The sequence below is a fragment of the Rhinatrema bivittatum genome, chromosome 8, assembly GCF_901001135.1.
Source record: "Rhinatrema bivittatum chromosome 8, aRhiBiv1.1, whole genome shotgun sequence".
Taxonomy (NCBI): Eukaryota; Metazoa; Chordata; class Amphibia; order Gymnophiona; family Rhinatrematidae; genus Rhinatrema; species Rhinatrema bivittatum.
Window position 1 is genome coordinate 81,656,717 of NC_042622.1, and position 21,491 is coordinate 81,678,207.

Genomic DNA, 21,491 nt, shown 5'->3' on the forward strand with positions numbered 1-21,491 from the left:
GAGTTTTCCATGTGACAAATTATAAATTTGCTGTAGCCATGGGTTCCATATGGCTTCTTCATCAATTGCTGTAGCACTATATTTAAGTCCCATTGTGGGGGTGGTGTTTTTAATGGAGGTCTTAGATTGTAAAATCCCCTAATAAATCTAGAGATTATCAGATGATGTGGGATGAGTGCCATGGAGTTAGGTTTTAATCCCAATTTTATAAAATGCATCTGGTATGCTAAAACAGTGATTCTCAACCTTTTTTTGGTCGGGACACACCTGACAGTTCTCACATGCGTGACACACTGAACATGTGAAAGTCATGGTGCTAAATGTAAATATACATTCTGCATCCTCAGGAACCTCTTGACCCCCAAAAATGGGTGCAGAGCAGAACTAGGGCATTATCCATACAACTCACCATATAAAAAAAGATTTTCTGGTTCTGATGACATCTCAGTAAAAGCAAAACAAACTCCCTTTACTTGCAGGCACAATACCCCTCTTATGAAAAGAGAGTAAATTACCACTAATGCATGTCCTATTGAGAAAACACAACAAATAAGATTGATACAAATGCCTACTTGCTAGTAAAATACCTCACCTCGATCACACACCCAGAACCAACCTTCACCACAAATTATAAATATGGAGACAAACTGGAATGGGAAACCAAAACAACCACTCGGCATACAGTGCAAACCTGGAGAAATGGAAAGAGAAATATAGCACCTAACATAGTCCCAGGACCTGCAATAATGCACACAAACTAATCCGCACAAAGTTACACTTGTATTATGGAACACACTCAAACAGTAACAACCCTATCTATGAAAAGGTAACACTACAAATATTTAACCAGGCCCTAAACACGAATACACCTCCTATTAGGAAAACAGAACAAGCCAAGCTGCTATAGATCCCCACACAGAAATAATTGTAAAACTATACAAATAAATGTTACAAAACAGCTGATGAACAGAATAACTCCACCAATTAAAAACTCATAAAATGTATTAAAAATTGTCCAAATATCAATAAAATATTTCAAAACTGCAGACATATCACACAATACCCAATAATTAAAATGGCAGTCAATCAAGAAAAATAAACTTTAAAAGCCACCTTTACTTAACCTCTCCAGCAACTCTCCTACTCCTTTCCCTTGCAGGCCAATAGCACTCACCAGAAGCAGCAGGGCTGCTGAAGCTCTGTCCTCAAGGTCCTCTTTCTTAGGGCCCACAACCAGTCACTCATACACAGTCTCTGTCTCACACAGACCAGTAACCTCCCTAATCAGTCTGTCTCTCACATGTACACACCAGTCACCTCCTTGACCAGTCTGTCTCTCACACACACACACACACACACACACCAGTCACCTCCCTGACCAGTCTGTCTCATGCACACACATACACCAGTCACCTCCCTGATCAGTCTCTGTTCTCACACACACCCACCTGTCACCTCCCTGACCAATGTCTGTCTCTCTCTCATACACACACACACACGTCACCTCCCTGACCAGTCTCTGTCTCTCTCTCACACACACACACACACACACCAGTCACCTCCCTGACCAGTGTCTCACATACACAAACACACACACCAGTCACCTCCCTGACCAGTCTCTGTCTCTCTCTCTCTCACACACACACACCCCAGTCACTTCCCTGACCAGTCTCCGTTCTCACACACACCCAGTCACCTCCCTGACCTGTCTCTCACACACACACACACCAGTCACCTCCCTGACCAGTCTGTCTCATGCACACACACAGTCACCTCCCCGACCAGTCTGTCCCACATACACACACACCAGTCACCTCCCTGAACAGTCTCTGTTCTCACACACACCAGTCACCTCCCTGACCAGTCTCTGTCTCATGCACGCACACACACACCAGTCACCTCCCTGACCAGTCTGTCTCATGCACACACACACACACCAGTCACCTCCCTGACCAGTCTCTGTTCTCACACACACCAGTCACCTCCCTGACCAGTCTGTCTCATGCACGCACACACACACCAGTCACCTCCCTGACCAGTCTGTCTCACATACACACCAGTCACCTCCCTGACCAGTCTGTCTCACATACACACACACACCAGTCACCTCCCTGACCAGTCTGTCTCACATACACACACACACACCAGTCACCTCCCTGACCAGTCTGTCTCACATACACACACACACCAGTCACCTCCCTGACCAGTCTGTCTCACATACACACACACCAGTCATCTCCCTGACCAGTGTCTCACATACACACAAACACACACACCAGTCACCTCCCTGACCAGTCTCTGTCTGTCTCTCTCACACACACACACACAAAACCAGTCACTTCCCTGACCAGTCTGTCTCACACACACACACCAGTCACCTCCCTGACCAGTCTCTGTCTCATGCACACACGTCAGTCACCTCCCTGACCAGTCTGTCTCATGCACACACCCACCAGTCACCTCCCTGACCAGTCTCTGTTCTCACACACACCCACCAGTCACCTCCCTGACCAGTCTCTGTTCTCACACACCCACCAGTCACCTCCCTGACCAGTCTCTGTCTCTCTCTCTCACACACACACACCAGTCACTTCCCTGACCAGTCTCCGTTCTCACACACACCCAATCACCTCCCTGACCAGTCTCTCTCTCTCACACACACACACCAGTCACCTCCCTGACCAGTGTCTCACATACACACACACCAGTCACCTCCCTGAACAGTCTGTCTCATGCACACACACACACACCAGTCACCTCCCTGACCAGTCTGTCTCATGCACACACACACACAGTCACCTCCCTGACCAGTCTCTGTTCTCACACACACACCAGTCACCTCCCTGACCAGTCTGTCTCATGCACACACACACACACACCAGTCTGTCTCACATACACACCAGTCACCTCCCTGACCAGTCTGTCTCACATACACACACACCAGCCATCTCCCTGACCAGTGTCTCACATACACACACACCAGTCATCTCCCTGACCAGTGTCTCACATACACACAAACACACACACCAGTCACCTCCCTGACCAGTCTGCCTCACATACACACACACCAGTCATCTCCCTGACCAGTGTCTCACATACACACAAACACACACACACCAGTCACCTCCCTGACCAGTCTCTGTCTCTCTCTCTCACACACACACACACAACCAGTCACTTCCCTGAACAGTCTGTCTCACACACACACACACCAGTCACCTCCCTGACCAGTCTCTGTCTCATGCACAGTCACCTCCCTGACCAGTCTGTCTCATGCACACACCCACCAGTCACCTCCCTGACCAGTCTCTGTTCTCACACACACCCACCAGTCACCTCCCTGACCAGTCTCTGTTCTCACACACCCACCAGTCACCTCCCTGACCAGTGTCTGTCTCTCTCTCACACACACACCAGTCACCTCCCTGACCAGTGTCTGTCTCTCTCACACACCCACCAGTTACCTCCCTGACCAGTGTCTGTCTCTCTCACACACCCACCAGTCACCTCCCTGACCAGTGTCTGTCTCTCTCACATATATACACACACACACCAGTCACCTCCCTGACCAATCTCTGTCTCATGCACACACGCCAGTCACCTCCCTGACCAGTCTCTGTCTCATGCACAGTCACCTCCCTGACCAGTCACTGTTCTCACACACCCACCAGTCACCTCCCTGACCAGTCTCTGTTCTCACACACACCCACCAGTCACCTCCCTGACCAGTCTCTGTTCTCACACACCCACCAGTCACCTCCCTGACCAGTGTCTGTCTCTCTCTCACACACACCCACCAGTCACCTCCCTGACCAGTGTCTGTCTCTCTCTCACACACACCTACCAGTCACCTCCCTGACCAGTCTCTGTCTCTCTCACATATATACACACACACACACCAGTCACCTCCCTGACCAGTCTGTCTCTCTCACAGAAACACATCACCTCCGACCATGGTCTCTCTCAATCACACACATGCTCTCTCACTTACATACAAGCTCTTAATCACACACAAATGCTCTTGCTCCCATTCTACCACACACCCAGGCACCCATTCTGGCACACACAAAGCTGCCACTCACGCACTCAGTCACCCATTCTACCACACACACACACAAAGCTGCCACTCACGCATCCCTACCACACACACACACACACACACACACACAAACAAACAAAGCTGCCACTCGCGCATGCAGGCACCCATTCTACTTCACACACACACACACAAGCTCTCACTCACGCACCCATTCTACTACAGGCACACAATGCTGCCACTTATACACATACGCTCACATGGAACCTCTTCTTATTGCTTGGCCCAATAAGCCTGGCCTCCACCGGCTTGTCCTCCGCCGGCGGTGCTCAGCATCTCTGCTCTTCGGCCCGGCCTCCAGTGGCAGCGCACATGGTCTCTCCGCACTTCAGCTGCCACCGGCCCAGCCTCCGGCGGTGCTTCGCAGCGTCTCTCCGCTTTTCAGCCGCCGGCGGCCTGTCCTCCGCCGGCGGCGTGCACGGTCTCTCTGCTCTTCAGCTGCCGCTGCCCTGTCCTCCGACGGCGGCACGCACAGTCTCTCCGCTCTTCAGCCGCCGCCAGCTTGTCCTCTGACGGCGGCGCTCAGCGCCTCTCCGCTCTTCAGCCGCCGCCCTGTCCTCAGACGGCGGCGCTCAGTGCCTCTCTGCTCTTCAGCCACCGTCGGCCTGTCCTTCAACGGTGGCGCTCAGCGCCTCTCCGCTCTTCAGCCGCCGCCCTGTCCTCAGACGGCGGCGCTCAGTGCCTCTCTGCTCTTCAGCCACCGGCCTGTCCTTCAACGGTGGCGCTCAGCGCCTCTCCGCTCTTCAGCTGCCGCCGGCCTGTCCTCCGACGGCGGCACTCAGCGCCTCTCCGCTCTTCAGCCGCTGCCAGCCTGTCCTCCGTCGGCGGCGCTCAGCTTCTCTCCGCTCTTCGGCCTGCCAGCCCGGCCTCCGGCGGCAGCGCGCACTGTCTTCTCTGCACTTCAACCACCACTGGCCCGGCCTCAGGCAGTGGCACTTCCCTATCAACTACATTGGCCAGTCCACCCCTGGGAAGAAGGGAAGCACAAGTGGGGCAGTGGGACACCAGGAGCCGTGACACACCTGCCGGTGGCTTGGCGACACACCGGTTGAGAACCTCTGTGCTAAAAGATCTGGAATGGCACAAGTGAAGGTGGTCTGCTTTCTGGAAGCAATAAATCTTGACTATTTATAGTTGTATGATCTTTTCATATTTGATCCTTGCCCCTAGTACTATTTCACTTATGTCTCAGGGCAGATGAAGTCTTTGGATTATCTGGCTTTCAATATTCATGCTGCCAGTGCTAGAAACTGGAGGTTAGGATGCAAAATTGTTTCTCTGTACAGTCAGGAGATTCAGAATCAGTGGCAGTTTGATTGGAATCACTATTGCAAGTCTGTATACCAAAAAAGGATCATTGTCCTTTTGTGCTTCAACTTGAAAATTGCTTTTGCTATCAAAGGAATTGGTGGAAAATCACAAAACAGGCCCTTGATGCACAGTATGATGAAGGCATCCTTCGGTTGATCACTTGGAATAATGCCTTTGTAGTTTGTGATTGAAAGTGATGCAAAAAGGTCTATAATTGGTGTACCCCAAATCAAATATGGTACGCGAAGTTTACTTATGGAGCATCCGCTAGTGTGGTTGTAGTTGACAACTTAATATTCTAGCAGACAGGTTATTGTCTTTCTCAGGTAGATAAATTGCTGAGAGATATGCATCCTTTTGTCATGAGCTTCCAAATGTTGATTACTTCTTTGCAAAGTTAGAAGGAACCCATCTCTGATTTGTCAACGTAAAATATTGCTACTTGATTGTCCATTTGAATTTATACAGTCTTGTTCCATAAGCAAGTTTCAAATATCTGAAGGCCACTGTAGATTGCGCTTAGTTCTAGAATGTCAAAAGTACAGTGCTGTTACCTGTTTTATCTAATTTCCTTAAGTGCATTACGAGTCAATGTATACTCCCCAAACCTGATGTGATACTGCCGTTGTCAATGTGTTTTCTATTTTCAAGGGATGTATGCTTTGTCCTTGAAACAGATTTATCTTTATCCATCTTAGTGACTGTATTGATTTCTGTGTGATTGGTACGTTATGACTGAGTGATAGGATATGTTGATTTCAGCTCCTCTTCAGATGCAACTGCACCTGTTTCATTTTTAGGCTTGCTAAGGGTATAACATGAATGGTGAAAGCATGTGATCCAACATCTTCCTATAATTTTGTGCTGTAACCTACTTGCTCTTGGATAAAGAATGTTAGGTATTTTGATCGTTCTTTGTAATGGAAGGTAAGCCCTCCCCTCTGATTATATCCAGATCTGCACCTATAAATCTGAGCTATTGAGTTAGGGCTAATGTTGATTTTTCAAAGTTTATTAGAAAGTCAATATGCTACATCACGGTTTTGACATGTCTTTTATAGATTTTTCATAAGAAACTCAATATTAGCCAGACATCTAGAAATGGAACCACATATTCTGCTTCCTTGGGTAAACAGCTACTACTGCTAGACACTTGGTGAAGATTCTCGGAGCTGCTACTAGTCTGAAGGGCAATACCCTGAATTGGTAATATTGGTCTTATAAGATAAATATTAAATATTTCCTGTATTTCTTATTGATTAGGATGTGAGCATTTGCATTCTTGGGATCTAGCAAAGTTAACCAGTTCTTTTGTTGAAGGAGCTGGAGGATTGTTCCTAAGGAGTTAATCTGGAACTTCTCTTTCTTGAGAAAGGTATTCAAGTACTGAGATCTAAGATAGGCTGTTTATTTCAGAATTAGGAAATATCTGGAATAAAATACTTTCCCTTGCTGACCCTGTGGAACCAGTTTAATTGCTCTGGAGTGAAAAAGAGCTTATAGTTCCTGTGTTAGCACTTGTATCTGGAGATTTGTGTAAAGCTGGTATAAAGCAGGGTTCCTGCAGTAATAAGCATTCAAAGTTTAGGCAATATCCTTGGTGTATAATTTTCAAAACCATTTGTCCGAAGTGATGATGATCCAGCCTTTGCTGAAAATATTCATTCTTCCCCCTACCTTTATATCTGGAAATAGGTCCTGATTGCATATATGCATGCTCTGGTCAAAAACCAGACGTCAGCCTGTTGGAAGCTGCTGTTATCGTCTCTGTTATTGCCAAAGAAGATTCCTCTCTCTTGTTTGAGGTTATTGTACCTGGTTCTGTAGTTGTTGAAGCTTCTGCAGAACTACTGGAAGTTGTTTGTAGTAAGGGTGCGGATTATACCTTCTTCGATGGGAATAATACTTATAAGTGTCTTGATAGTATCATGAATTAGAAAATGTATCTGTCTGCAATGCTGTCAGAGACTGGAGAACATGTTTTGATTATGTATTGACTCTGCCTCATTTATCTTTTCCCCAAATAGGTTTTACCCTGGGCACAGTGCATTTGCTAACTTCTCATGGATTTTGTCTCTCAGATCAGATGCTTGAAGCTTTGCCAGTCTTCTAGCTACAATAGCATTAGCTGATATGTGCAAGGGATGTATCAAATGTTTCATAAATGGAATGTGTGATATGTCAAGCACAGAAGGCTGCACAAAGCATAACTTCAAAGAAAAGTTTAAGCTTTTCTTCCAGTAATTTATTTGCATATTCTTTCAACTTTTGCAGGTTGTTAAAGAGGTACTGGATCATTTGTATCTTATGAGCCAATTATGGATTGTAAGGTGGCACCCAATACTCTCTTTCCTATCATGTCTAAGATCCTAGGGTCTTTTCCTGGTGAGGTACTTGGGTATATCTGTTTTTTTCCATCGCTGATTCAACTATGAGAGACTCATGAGCTTGCTGTACCTTATGACTGGGACATTTTTGGATTCTATATTTCAAATCAAAGTTATTTCAACCACCGGTGTTATGGAATATGGTGTTTTCCATAGCTTTGTCTGAACATCCAAAAGACCTAGATCCATAGGAACAGCCTTATATTGTTTTGGAGGTTGTATGTATTGTAGGACACTTAGTTCTGTGGCATTTTCATCTTCCTCTTGCAAGTTAAAAGAGATTGCTTCTGACATTTTGTATAAAAGCAGAGTAAGCAGTATCTTCTGGTGGAATTCATACTCTATTTGATTTTGGTGATGGGTATGATGGGGTGTCAGATGAATGGGTTCTTGACGAATTCCAGAGTCATATGAATCTTGAGAATCTTCCAAAAAGAAAGGGTTATAAGAGGGAGATGGTGATCTTCTCCTCTCTTCTACTGATTCATCTGTAATGGTTTACACTGTCTCTTTTTCTGTGTTGAAAAGTGGAAGCAGGGAGTTTGGATTTCAACTGCTCCTTTAATTGTTCCAAAATTGATTTTCAGAAAGTTGGTTCCATGTTCTCTTGTTCTTTAGCATAGCTTTTGGACAACATCCATCAATCCGGATTTGATGGGTGTGGTAATTTGGGCTCCTGCCTACTAGGAGATGATCCTTCTGGTATTAGTATAAGTGGTGATGATTCTGAATCTGTTATTTGGTACTGTTGTCTTCAATTTATACTTTTTGTGCACCTTCTTGTCTGTGTCATTATTGTAGCGCAAAGAAATTTTGGCACAGAGTATGTGCGCCATTGGATCTGCGCTATTCTGTGCTGAAGATTTTGTGCAGATCTCTCTCGGTGCCAGCATCTGCACACTCTTCGGCACCAATTCTGTGCCTATGTGTCTCAGCACTAACACTTTGCTGTTGGTGGGTCTGTGCTGACTTTGGTCAGTACAAATGATACTCAGACTTTTGGGCTATAATCTCTTTCAGTACAGAGTGTTTTCACAGTGCTCTCTATGAACCGACAAACTTATGCACAATCTCTTCGAGCTGGAAGATACTCCATTGGGATTCGCGCTGGTTTTATGATGATGCTTTAACTTCTGTGTCAGAAGAGGCTTTTAGCTCATATTTAAATTTTAGATCTCTATAAATGAATCCCTTGGGGACATTCTCCCACAGTGCCCACAGGAAGAACTGTTATGTTCTGATCCCAGTCATCTGAAGAACAAGCTGTTTTGATCAGCAGATGCCATTTTATGGTGGCTGTTTTTTGTTTTTTTTTAACACATCTAAGAAGTGCTCTTTCCCTTCTTTTCTACTGACAAACGTGAGAAGCCATTTGATGATCAAGAAAGTGCTTCTTAGTAGTTTTCTCTTAAAGAACTGTGGCTAACATGAGAGAGAATACATGACCATTCACAAAGTGGACGAATTAAGACTGAACAGAGTCATGCAGAAATACACGCGCATGACCCAAAACAAAAACACTTTCTGGGCTAGAAGAGTAATGACGGTGCTGTCAGATAATGTCATCCATCTTATGTGACTGTTTGTTCAGCTTGTCCAGAGAGGAAGAACTAATTAACCACAAACTAAGTAAACATCCCAGACAACTCTCTCGTTATTCATCCTTCATGCATCAGTGGTCCCACACTCCCCACTCACATGTTGAGATTCTGCTTGGCTTTCTCAATATCATTCTTGATTTCTGGGGAGATATTAAACCGCAGTTTTTTGGGCATGGGTAAAGGAATCATGGGAGATCGCACCAATTCTGCTTTCTTCCTGTAAAAACATTTTAAGTCATTTTTAGCTAAAATGACAATAGATGACTGCAGAAAAAACAAACAAACAATAGACATCCATTCTGCCCACCTCTCCTGTCCATGCTGCTAAGGATATATCCCAACTGTCAGCCATAGAGCATAAGTACCTGCAAGACTTTTTATACAGTCTTTTTTGTCTTCCGCTACACTCCACTATCTTGGGTAAAAGAGTATGCAAGATCCCCAACTCCCAAATCCAATCCCAAAACTCTAAAATTCTGAATAGCCAGCGATACTAGTGTTGCCCAAACATCCATCTTCCCAGGTTCTCTGCATAGTCTAGACAGATAGACAATGTGAGTGCCTGCAACTCTGCTAGGACTTCTCGTAATTACTTCTAATTTTTACAGTATTTTCAGCCTGCCAGATGCCAGTTTAATTCATCTGCTTCCTATTTTTGTATGTGTTGGGGTAACGGAGAGGAGGATATATTATGGCACCATTTCCATTCACTGGACAATAAGCCAGTAAATCTAGATTTGGCAGATATTTTATTTTCCTATGTACCAACACATAGTGCAAACTTCTCCATCACCTACTCAGTCCTACCACCTGTTGCTGGCTCATACTCACAAATCACTTCTCCATTATATAGAGCACAAGATTTTCCATAAAAGTCCAATAGGGAATCTTCTGTTCTAGAAGATTCACTTGATATTTAAAGAGGACAAAATTGGCCCTCTGATAATGCTTACATTTTTTCTGGACTTTTGAATATTTCTGTATTAGAAAGAAAGTGCAAACTGTGAACCTGGAAGATATAGTAGGCCAGATTGACAAACTAAAGAGTAGCAAATCAACTGGACCAGGCGATATGCACCCCAGGGTTCTGAAAGAACTAAAAAATGAAATTTCAAATCTATTAGTCAAAATTTGAAACCTAGCATTAAAATCATCCACTGTACCTGAAAACTGGAGGGTGGCCAATGTAACCCCAATATTTAAAAAGGGCTCCAGGGGTGATCCAGGAAACTACAGACCAGTGAGCCTGACTTCAGTGCTGGGAAAAATAATGGAAACTATTCTAAAGATCAAAATTACCGAGCATATGGAAAGACATTGTTTAATGGAACACAGTCAGCATGGATTTATCCAAAGGAAGTCTTGCCTCACAAATCTGCTTCATTTTTTTAAGGGGTTAATAAACATGTGGATAAAGGTGAACAGGTAGATGTTGACATTGTTAAATACCATCCTAGAAGCACAGACCAGATGTATTCCATGCATTAAGAAGGTGGAAGGAAGGCAAAATGATTACTGGCAAGGTTAAAAAGTGAGGTGAAAGAGGCTATTTTAGCCAAAAGATCTTCATTCAAAAACTGGAAAAAGGATCAATCAGAAGAAAATAGGATAAAGCATAATCATTGGCAAGTTAAATGTAAGACATTGACAAGACAGGCTAAGAGAAAAATTGAAAAGAAGTTGGCCAGAGGCAAAAACTCAATAAAAACTTTTTAAAATATGTCCGAAGCAGAAAGCCTGCAAGGGAGTCAATTGGACCACTGGATAATCAAGGGGTTAAAGGGGCACTTAAAGAAGATAAGGCCATCGCGGAGATATTTAACGATTTCTTTGCTGCAGTGTTTACTGAAGAGGATATTGGAGAGATACCCGTTCCGGAGAAGGTTTTCATGGGTGATGATTCAGAACAACTGATTGTGATGAATTGCAGGAGGATCTTGCGAGACTGGCAGACTGGGCTTCCAAATGGCAGATGAAATTTAACGTGGACAAGAGCAAAGTGATGCATACAGGGAAAAATAACCCTTGCTGTAGTTACACAATCTTAGGCATTACCACCCAGGAAAGAGATCTAGGCGTCATAGTGGGCAATACATTGAAATCATCGGCCCTGTGTGCTATGGCAATAAAAAAAGCAAACAGAATGTTAGGAATTAAGAAGGGAATGGAAAATAAAATGGAGGATGTCATAATGCCTCTGTATCACTCCATGGTGAGATCACACCTTGAATACTGAGTACAGTTCTGGTCACCGCATCTCAAAAAAGAATTAGCTGCACTGGAGAAAGTGCAGAGAATGGCATAAAATTAGCAAGTTGCTCATTTAAAACAAATTGTACAGGAGATCACGTGATGCAGTGAGGGAAGAGGATGTAAAAATCCCTCTCGGTGCCCGGCCTTTGCATCCAACCCCATCTACACCTATAAAAAAACCTTTTTGGCGATTAAACTTTTCAGAGGCTTTGTTTTACTCTCCCCTTCCTGTCTGGACAGGAAGAATGACTTCCCGGGTGATTCGGAAGGAAAAAGGAGAAGCCACGTGGCCTAGAACCCTCGTTGCCGCCGGATGCCAACATTGCGGAGGTAACCCCTTCAGCTGCTTTGCTGGCTGCAATTAAGGCAGCCGTGACTGAGGCCCTTGGACCCGAATTGAAAGTGATCTCTGGTAGCTTTCGGAGCTTTCAGCTGCGTTGGCTGGTTATGAGGCCTGCTTCTCCAAAGTGGAGCAGCGGGTCTCGGACTTACAAGATGGCCTCTCAAAAGCGCAGTCTGACATCTCGGCCCTACAGGCTTCCTTGTTCAAACACACAGCGCTTATCGAAGACCTTGAAAATCGTTCTCGCAGGTCTAACCTGCGATTTGTTGGTCTCCCCGAATTGCTGGGGGCCAGGGTCTTGCTGGGGTTTTTGGAAAAGTGGCTTGCGACTGAGCTGGGCCTCACCACAACTCATGGCCCCCTGCGGGTAGGAGGGTGCACCATCTCAGCTCGAAGCATGCGGCTGCGACCCGACTGCGTGTGGTCATCATGAAGATTTTTAATTTCATGCATAAGAATGAAATATTGAGAGCTCTATGGGCGGGTTGCTCCCTGTCATATGACAATCATAAAATCTTAGCGTTCCAGGATTTTTCAGCTGGAGTGTCGGCTGAGCGGCGTGCCATGGCTCCTTATTGCTCCAAATTGATTGACTTGAGTCTGCGAGCTACCATGCTTTACCCGGCCTGTTTACGGGTGCATACCCCAATGCCTAGCTGAGAACCTCGGCGAGTGGCTATGTAGCCAGTGCCTGGACATGGGTCCGGAGGCTTGATGTTTTTCTCCCTACAGCTCAGTTGGATAGTTTGTTCTATTTTTGACCTGTTCAGTGTTTTTTGTTTTTTGCATTGCCATGGCTGGATATGACTGGAAAATCCCCAAGTGATAACTGGGCATGCCCTGTTTTTTTTCTTTCTTTTGCGAGAGTGGTGTGGTGTACTTGCTTGGGCACGATGCCCTGATTCTTAATTTTTTCCTTTTGAGGGCCACTCTCGCACCCTTGGAGATTTTTTTGGCATTCCCTTGTCATGGACTATGTAAATTTTCAAGAGGGGACAGCATTGTTTTTTTATTGCTTGGGCAAGGTGTGGATGGGGTTGGACTGGGGGGGGGGGGGTTTGAATGCATGGTGGTGGTCTCTGTATTGATGATGTGTGGTAGAATGGGGGGGGGGGGGGAATTGGGGGGTTGGGTGTTAACTCCCTTTGGTGTGAAATATGTCAATGTGCGCAGCTCCAGCAAGAGCCTGGATACTGCATTATGGTGGAAGTATGCATTGATGGTAGAGGCCTATGCTGGGAGGGTCTCTGTCCAAATATTGCTGTTTGCTCGGCAATTGTTTCCCTTAATTATCTTGTTACATTAGTAATTGTACCATAGTAATTTCATGGAATGTGTGTGGGCTTAACTTGCCGATTAAACAGTCCAAGATACTTTCTATACTGAAGAAGTCTGCTGATTTGGCCTTCTTACAAGAGACTCACCTTACGCATGGTAAGCTATGCCGGATCTGGGTGGGGGGATTACATTACGCCTCGGCCTCATCTAAATCTGCGGGGGTGGCTATTTTGATTAATAAGCAATTACCTATACAGATTCATCAAGAAATGAAAGACCCCCCCCAGGGCCGCTTTCTCATTTTGGTAACGGAATTATATAAGGTAGTTGTGCTCTGCAATATATATGCCCCAAACACTTACAGCCCAAGTTTTATTTCGAGAAATTTATCGTCATCTGCTCCCTCACTTGGCAGAGATGATAATTATGGGTGGGGACTTTAATACCATTAGAGACCCTCAGGTGGATGCATCTCAGAGTCGCAGACATGAACCGGGCATGAGTGAAGGCCCATCCATGTTGGAGAATACATTGCTTTTGGTAGATACATGGCGAACTCTCCATCCCATGGAGAAGGATTTCGCCCATCTCTCTAGGGCGCATGCGACCTTCTCTAGATTAGATTATTTTCTCATTAGTGGCCACACCTTCTCTCGTATTCAAGAGGCGGGTACTGATATCATCATTGTTTCCAATCACGCCCCAGTCTAGGTAGACATCCAGCTTACAAATTCACCAGCCACCTCTAGAATCTGGCGGTTTCCCTATTATTTGGCAGAAGATGCTCAGTTTCGGGCATATCTTGTTGGGAAGTGGTCCGAGTATGCCAAACTTAATCAGGAACATACTGATCAGCCTATTTTGTTTTGGTACATAGCTAAGGCAGTCCTGAGGAGGGATATAATCTCTTATGTTTCCCATTGGCGGAAATCCCTAAATCAGCACATTTTGAAGCTAAGTGCCCAACTAAGTGCCACCACTCTAATACGCGTCAGGCGCGTATTAGAGTGGTGGCCTTTGACATGGGGAAGGCTCGAGAGGAGTATTTGTTATTGCAGCATGCTTTAAACTCCTTGTTACATCAACGTGCAAAAAAAAGCCTTATGTATTATAAATTCCAGCTGTACCAATATAGTAATAAAGCGGGAAAGATGATGTATTAATTTGCTTAAGTCTACCCACATGGCCTGCTTTATACCTGTGCTGCGGTCGTCGGCAGGCTACAGACACTCCCTCTTATCTTGCAGTTTTTTAGAGAATCTTACTCTATTCTTTATACAACTGAGAGATGGAGTGAAGAGGCATGAGCGAGGTTTTGTTCTCATTTATCCCTTCCTTATCTAACGGAGGCCCAAAAGGAGGAGCTTAATCGTCCTATTATGGCCGGAGAAATTCAGCTAGCTATAGGACGATCTAAAAGTTTTAAGGCCCCAGGGCCCGATGGCTTCTCTGCTGAGTTTAATAAATGTCTTTCCGGCCAGGTAACCATTCCCTTGGCTTTGTTGTTCTCGGAGCTTATAGATACCGGCTCCTTTCCTGTCAATGCAAACCTCATGCACATCTCCCTTATTCCTAAAGCGGGCAAAGATCCCCTCCTTCCTGAATCTTATTGCTCCATTTCTTTGCTTAATTTTGAACAAAAATTATTGGCTAAGATCATGGCGGATAGATTGGCAGTACTCCTTCCATTGTTCAGTGGTGACTATCAGGTGGGCTTTGTGAGAAAGCGTTATGCTCTTTCCAATATATAGCGAGTATTGGCTGCTATGGTGATGTGCCAACAGACGAACAATCCCTACTTATTATTTTTGATGCCAAAAAGGCGTTCGATTGGGTGAAGTGGCAATATTTATATGTTTTACAAAAAATGGGATTTGAGGGCTACTTTTATATTGCTGTCCAGCTCCTATATCGTGACCCCACAGCGCTTATCACTGCTAACTGAGCACAGTCAGAGTCATTCTCGGTGATGAGGGGCACGAGGCAGGGTTGTCCCTTATCTCCTTTATTATTTATCTTGCAGCTTGAACCTTTACTGCTCGCCATTCAGGCGAGTAGGGAGATCAGGGGCATTGGTTTCCATTCAGGAATTTTCAAATACCACAGCCTTTGCAGATGATTTGCTGGTTTTTCTCATCAGCCCCTTGGCTTCACTTTCTCCTTTACTACAACTGATATGGAGGTTTGGGGTTTTTTCGAGTTTACATTTAAATGAAAGTAAGTCCTCCGCTCTGGCCTACCCTGACACTTTGAAGGAGTGGTGGCCTGATCCCTTTCCTTTGCGGTGAGCCTTTCCGTTACCTAGGAGTGTTGATACCCAGTATTCCTGACCAAGTATATAAAGTTAGCATCCCCCGACTTTTACTCAGGATACCCTGGTGGATTGGTGGGCTCTTCCGCTCTCTTTGGGAGGGTGGGTGAATTTATTCAAAATGATTATTCTCCCCAAGTGGCTGTATATATTGCAAAACCTGCCCTTTCAGCTTACACGTAGACTTCTCTCTCTTTTGAGGGCGCTTTGCGGTGTTTTCTGTGGAGAGGTGGGAAGGCCAGGATTCCCCTCTCTTGGCTGAAGGAGCGCTGGGGGGTTGGAGGTATGGGGGTTCCTGACCTAGTTCTCTATAATTTAGCAAGTAACTTGCGTATAGTAAGAGACTGGCTATTGGACAAATCACTATATGTTAATGTATTAGCGGAAGGTGCATTGACGGCACCGATAGATCTTATGTCTTACAATCTGAGTTGAGCAGTCTCCCGCCCTTCCTTGCTCAAGCTGTTATTACCAAACCTATCCGGCAGGCATGGCTGAAGCTAACCAGGTTATTACAGGTGCCCCGGTTTTGTTCTTTTTTCCTGCCTATTGTTGGTAATGCTGATTTTTCCCCGGGCTCTCAGTCCGCAGATTTTCAGACCTGGGTGTCCAAGGGTATTACTCAACCAGGGCAGTTGATAACGGGGAGGGGAAGATCTTGTCCTTTACAAATTGCAGGACTTATATGGCCTGGGGACTATGTATACTTTCCTTTACCTGCAGATTCGGCATTATCTCCAGTCCTTGCCGGCGGCCTCAATGCAGCCATCAGCCTTTCATGCATTAGATCAGGTATTCTGCTTTGACTAAGATAGGGCCCTTCATTATCTGTTTATTATAAATGTGTGCGGAAACTGAGGAGGGCTAATGTTTGTGCCGTCTTGGTGGAACAATGGAATAAGGATGGAGATTTCAGTCTATTCTTCGGATTTGTTTTTGGCGGATAGCCAGGGTCTCTACTAATATGTACTATCAGGAGCTACAGCACAAATCTTTGAGCCGGTTATGTGTCTCTGCTCAGGTAGCTCAAAGACTGACTATTGCCTCCTCTGCCTTATGTGGGCGCTGCAAATCAGCTTTAAGCACCTTGTCGCATGCCTTTTGGGCTTGTGCTTCTGTTAAGCGGTTTGCTGAATATTTGGCAGACACATTGGATGTCTCTACACCGGTGGCACAGTTATGGTTTTTATTTGGCTGCATTTCTCCCATACGTATTAAAGATCCTGGCTCTCACTTATTGATACAGAAAGCAAGTTTGGTGGGGAAGAAGATGATTCTAGCGGTCTGGAGAAGCGATGATCCGCCCTCTTTCTCGGCTTGGAGGAACCAATTCCACTCCATGACGACTGTGGACAATTTGTCATCTTGCAACTCCCCACGTCAACAGACTTTTCTATCCATTTGGGACCCGTATCTACAGGCACTTCTGCTCCGTGCACGGAGTTTGATTTTGAATGATTGACCACACCATTTAGTTATTCTGCTCTGCTGTTTCAGACTTTCTATTGATTTGTTTGATCTCATTGACATGGACAGTCGGCAAATTGGGAGATGGGATGGGGGGGTTGACCAAGGGGAAATTAGAAGAATTCGCTGTTATAGGAATGGTAAGATATGAGTATGAGACTGAGGATGTATCAGGATCTCTACATCCTCAATGTTGTATTGTTAATGATAAATACCAATAAAATGTTTTACCAATTATAACAAATTGTAGAAAATTCTTTTTCACTCAGAACATAGTTAAGCTCTGGAATTCATTGCCCAAGGATGTGGTGACAGCAGTTAGTGTAACTGGGTTTAAAAAAAGTTTGCAATTTATGTTTTTTTATAATCATTTGGGAATTTGTAAGGATCACTTAAGGGTGGGTTGGATGTTTCTGCCCTAAGCCACTGTTGGCTTCTGTTCTTTATCTTTTTCCTCTCTTATTTTTGAGATGGAGGCGTTTTTTTGGGTATGCTTGGGGTTATGATGGGGGGGGGGGGGAGGTTTGCCAGCATGGTAGTGTTCTCTATGTATCATCGGTGATATGAAGTAGGGGACACAGAGGAGGGGTGTGGGGGGTGGGATTGGGGGGGTACATGGGGGGGGGGGGGGAAAGGGGAGGTGCTGAGATGGTGTCACACACAGACTGGGGTTTGTCTTATGCTTGGGTCCTCACTCTACTTCACACACATTCAGTTCTCATTTTCTCAACAGTTGGGAGCCTATGCTGGGAGGGCTCTCGCTGTGGGTACTGGGTTTTTCACGATTTCAATTAGACCACATTATATTTTGTCTCTAGTACTGTTACTAGTCTAATAACTTGGAATGTTTGCGGGATCAATTCCCCAATCAAGAGGTCCAAAATTCTTACTCTTCTCAAACGCAGGAAAGCTGCAATCGCTTTCTTACAAGAGACCCATCTTAATGATGTTGAACATGAGAAATTGAGGAGATATTGGGGGGGAGGGGTGCACTATGCCTCTGCCATCACCAAATTGGCAGGGGTTGCTGTGAAAAAAATTTGCCTATCCAGGTTCAGAAAGAAATCAAAGATCCTCAAGGGAGATATCTCATCTTTGTGGTGGAGCTGCATCACTCTACAGTGGTATTCTGCAATCTATATGCCCCTAATAACCACTGCCCTTCCTTTTTTCATGAGATTTATCAGCTATTGGTGCCATCCATAAATAAATAAATAAATAAATAAATATCTGGGAGAGATTGTTATAACTGGGGATGACTAACACTGTATGTGATCCTCAAATGGATAAATCACCTCCGACCCCTCAGGCTTTGGGATGCGGAAAGGGGCCTGCCTATTTGGAGCGTTCTCTTCAACTGCTAGATGTGTGGCGTATTCTGCATCGTGGGAAGTGGGATTTTTCTCATCTCGAGAGCCCATGGCTCTATCTCGACTAGACTATTTTTTGATTAGTGCTAAGGATCTGTCCAAAGTCCACGCGGCCACCATTGATGACATTCTAATTTCAGACCATGCCCCGGTTCAACTAGAAATTGTGCTGGGTGGTTTCCTTTAATTGGAGATTTCCATTTTCCTGGCTACCAATGTTAAATTCCAGGAGTATCTGCAAACTCGCTGGGAGGCTTATGCAGACCTGAATGCGCAACACTTGTCGTCCCCAAGTTTATTTTGGTATGCGGCTAAAGCAGTGCTGCGGGGCAACATTATCTCCTACATGGCACATAGAAAGAAGGCTATGGATCACCGCATACTGACCCTGACTGCCCAATTGGGTAGAGCGTGGATAAGTTTAACTAGCGCAAATACCCCAGCAGCACGGGCTCATTTCTTTACGATACAAGCTGAGCTGAACACTTTAATTCACCAGCAAGCTCATAAGAGCTTCCTCTACTATCAATAAAAATTGTACCAACACAGCAATAAAGCTGGTAAATTAATGGCCAACTTGGTGCGCTCGGCTCGTGAATCTAGTTATATTTCTGCGCTGCGCTCTACCTCTGGACAGATCCTTACAGAAACATCAGCCATTCTCCAACACTTTAGAGAATTTTATGGTAACATATATAGAAACATAGAAATGACGGCAGAAGAAGACCAAACGGCCCATCCAGTCTGCCCAGCAAGTTTTGCACTTTTTTTTTTCTCATTCTTATCTGTTACTCTTGGCTCTTAATAACCTTTTGATTCTATTTCCCTTCCACCCCCCACCATTAATGTAGAGCAGTGTTGGAACTGCCTCTAAGTGAAATATCTAGCTTAATTAGTGAGGGGTAGTAACCGCTGCAATAAGCAAGCTATACCCATGCTTATTTGTTTACCCAGACTAAATAATTCAGACCTTGTTGGTTGTTGTCTGTATATATATCTACTTTTCTTCATTCCCCCTGCCGTTGAAGCAGAGAGTTATGCTGGATATGCATTGAAAGTAAAGTATCTAACTTTCTCCCCTGCTGCTGAAGCAGAGAGTTATGCTGAATATGTGTGTAGTATCAGTCTTTCTCCCCTGCCGTTGAAGCAGAGAGCTCTGCTGGATATGCGTGATGTATCAGTCTTTCTCCCCTGCCGTTGAAGCAGAGAGCTATGCTGGATATGCATTGAAAGTGAAGTATCTGACTTTCTCCCCTGCCGCTGAAGCAGAGAGTTATGCTGAATGTGTGTGAAGTATCAGTCTTTCTCCCCTGCCGTAGAAGCAGAGTTATGCTGGATATGCATTGAAAGTGAAGTATCTGACTTTCTCCCCTGCCGTTGAAGCAGAGAGTTATGCTGGATATGTGTGAAGTATCAGTCTTTCTCCCCTGCCGTTGAAGCAGAGAGCTATGCTGGATATGCATTGAAAGTGAAGTACCAGGCTTATTTGGTTTGGGGTAGTAACCGCCGTAACAAGCCAGCTACTCCCCGCTTTTTTGTGAATGCAAATCTTTTTCCACGTTTCCTCTTGTCGTTGAAGCTTAGAGCAATGTTGGAGTCGCATTAACCGTGTATATGTTTATTGAATAAGGGTATTATCTCCAGGCAGTAGCCGTCATTCCTAGGAGCCACCTCGGAAGGCTGGAATGCTGAAGCCTGTGAGTGTTTTTGCTCTCAGTTAAATCTTCCATAGTTAACGCATCAACACAAATAGATGTTAAACAGCCCTATTACTTTAGAGGAGGTACTTGTGGTTATTTGGAAGGTCCCACGCTTTAAAGCCCCTGGACCTGTCAGTTATAATTCTGAATTTTACAAATGTATGCTGGCTTTTGTGGGTGGCCCCCTAGTTCGGTTGTATACAGACTTGTTGGCCAGTGGTTCCTTTCCTGTCCACACTAATACTGCCCACATTACACTTATACCTAAACCTGGGAAGGATCCTTCTCTACCCGAATCATACCGTCCAATCTCACTTCTAAACTTTGATCACAAGATTTTTGCCAAAATTGTGGCTGACAGATTGGTGGAGATACTCCCTTTTCTTATTGGGGAGGGCCAGGTTGGGTTTTTGCGGAAGCATTATGGCCTCTCCAACATTCGGAAAGTGCTAGCAGCGATGTCCATGAGCCAGCAGCTGGGGGCTCCATCTCTCACCATAAGCTTTGATGCTGAAAAAGCTTTTGATAGGGTGGAGTGGGAGTACCTCTTTTATATTTTATGAGTCATGGGATTTGATGGGCTTTTTTATGATGCTGTGCGCCTATTATATCAGACTCCGGAAGCAGTTATTGTAGCAAATGGCTCTAAAACTGACGTTTTCACCATTAGTAGGGGTACCTGACAGGGATGTCCCCTCTCTCCCCTATTGTTTATTCTTCAGATGGAGCCCTTATTGCAGACTATTCAAGTCGCTAAGGATATCCGGGATATCAGATTTCAGTCGGCAATTTTTAAGTATGCGGCCTTTCAGATGATATATTAGATTTTATCACTGAGCCTCGGCGATCTTCATCTCCTTTGCTCCATTTAATTTGGGCCTTTGGGGTGTTTTTGGGCTTATGCCTTAATATGGATAAGTCTACAGTGCTGGTGTATCTGGAGGAACTTCCCCAGTCTTGTGGCCCAGACTTCCCTCTTCAATGGGCAGAGGAGTTCATTTCTTATTTGGGCATTACTATTCCATGCTCACTGACACAATTATATAAATTAAATGTGCAGCCATTGCTCAAATATATGCACGACAAATTATTCAGTTGGCGGGACCTCCCATTATCGTTGGGTGGGAGAGTTAATCTTTTTAAGATGGTTATATTACCAAAATGGTTCTAACTCTTTCAAAATTTGCCCATACATATCTGGTGTGCGGACCTGATTCAACTAGATAAGAGCCCAGCGGAGTTTTTTTGGGAGAGGTGGTAAAGCGCGTGTACCCCGAACCTGGCTGAGGGAGTGATGGAGATTGGGGGGTTTGGGAATCCCAGACTTGGCGCTCTATAATTTAGCTAGTAACCTTCGGGTAGTTTGGGTTGGTT

General features: G+C 44.9%; 1 protein-coding gene across 3 annotated transcripts in view; it reads right to left on the reverse strand.

Annotated features, from left to right (window-relative positions):
* Positions 1-21,491, reverse strand: part of CRAT (carnitine O-acetyltransferase) — a 185,261-nt gene that overhangs the window by 73,285 nt on the left and 90,485 nt on the right. For all 3 annotated transcript variants that reach the window (XM_029612038.1, XM_029612039.1, XM_029612040.1), the window contains one exon: positions 9,493-9,612. In XM_029612038.1, coding sequence (XP_029467898.1) covers positions 9,493-9,612 — 120 coding nt within the window. The remainder of the gene's footprint in view (positions 1-9,492; positions 9,613-21,491) is intronic.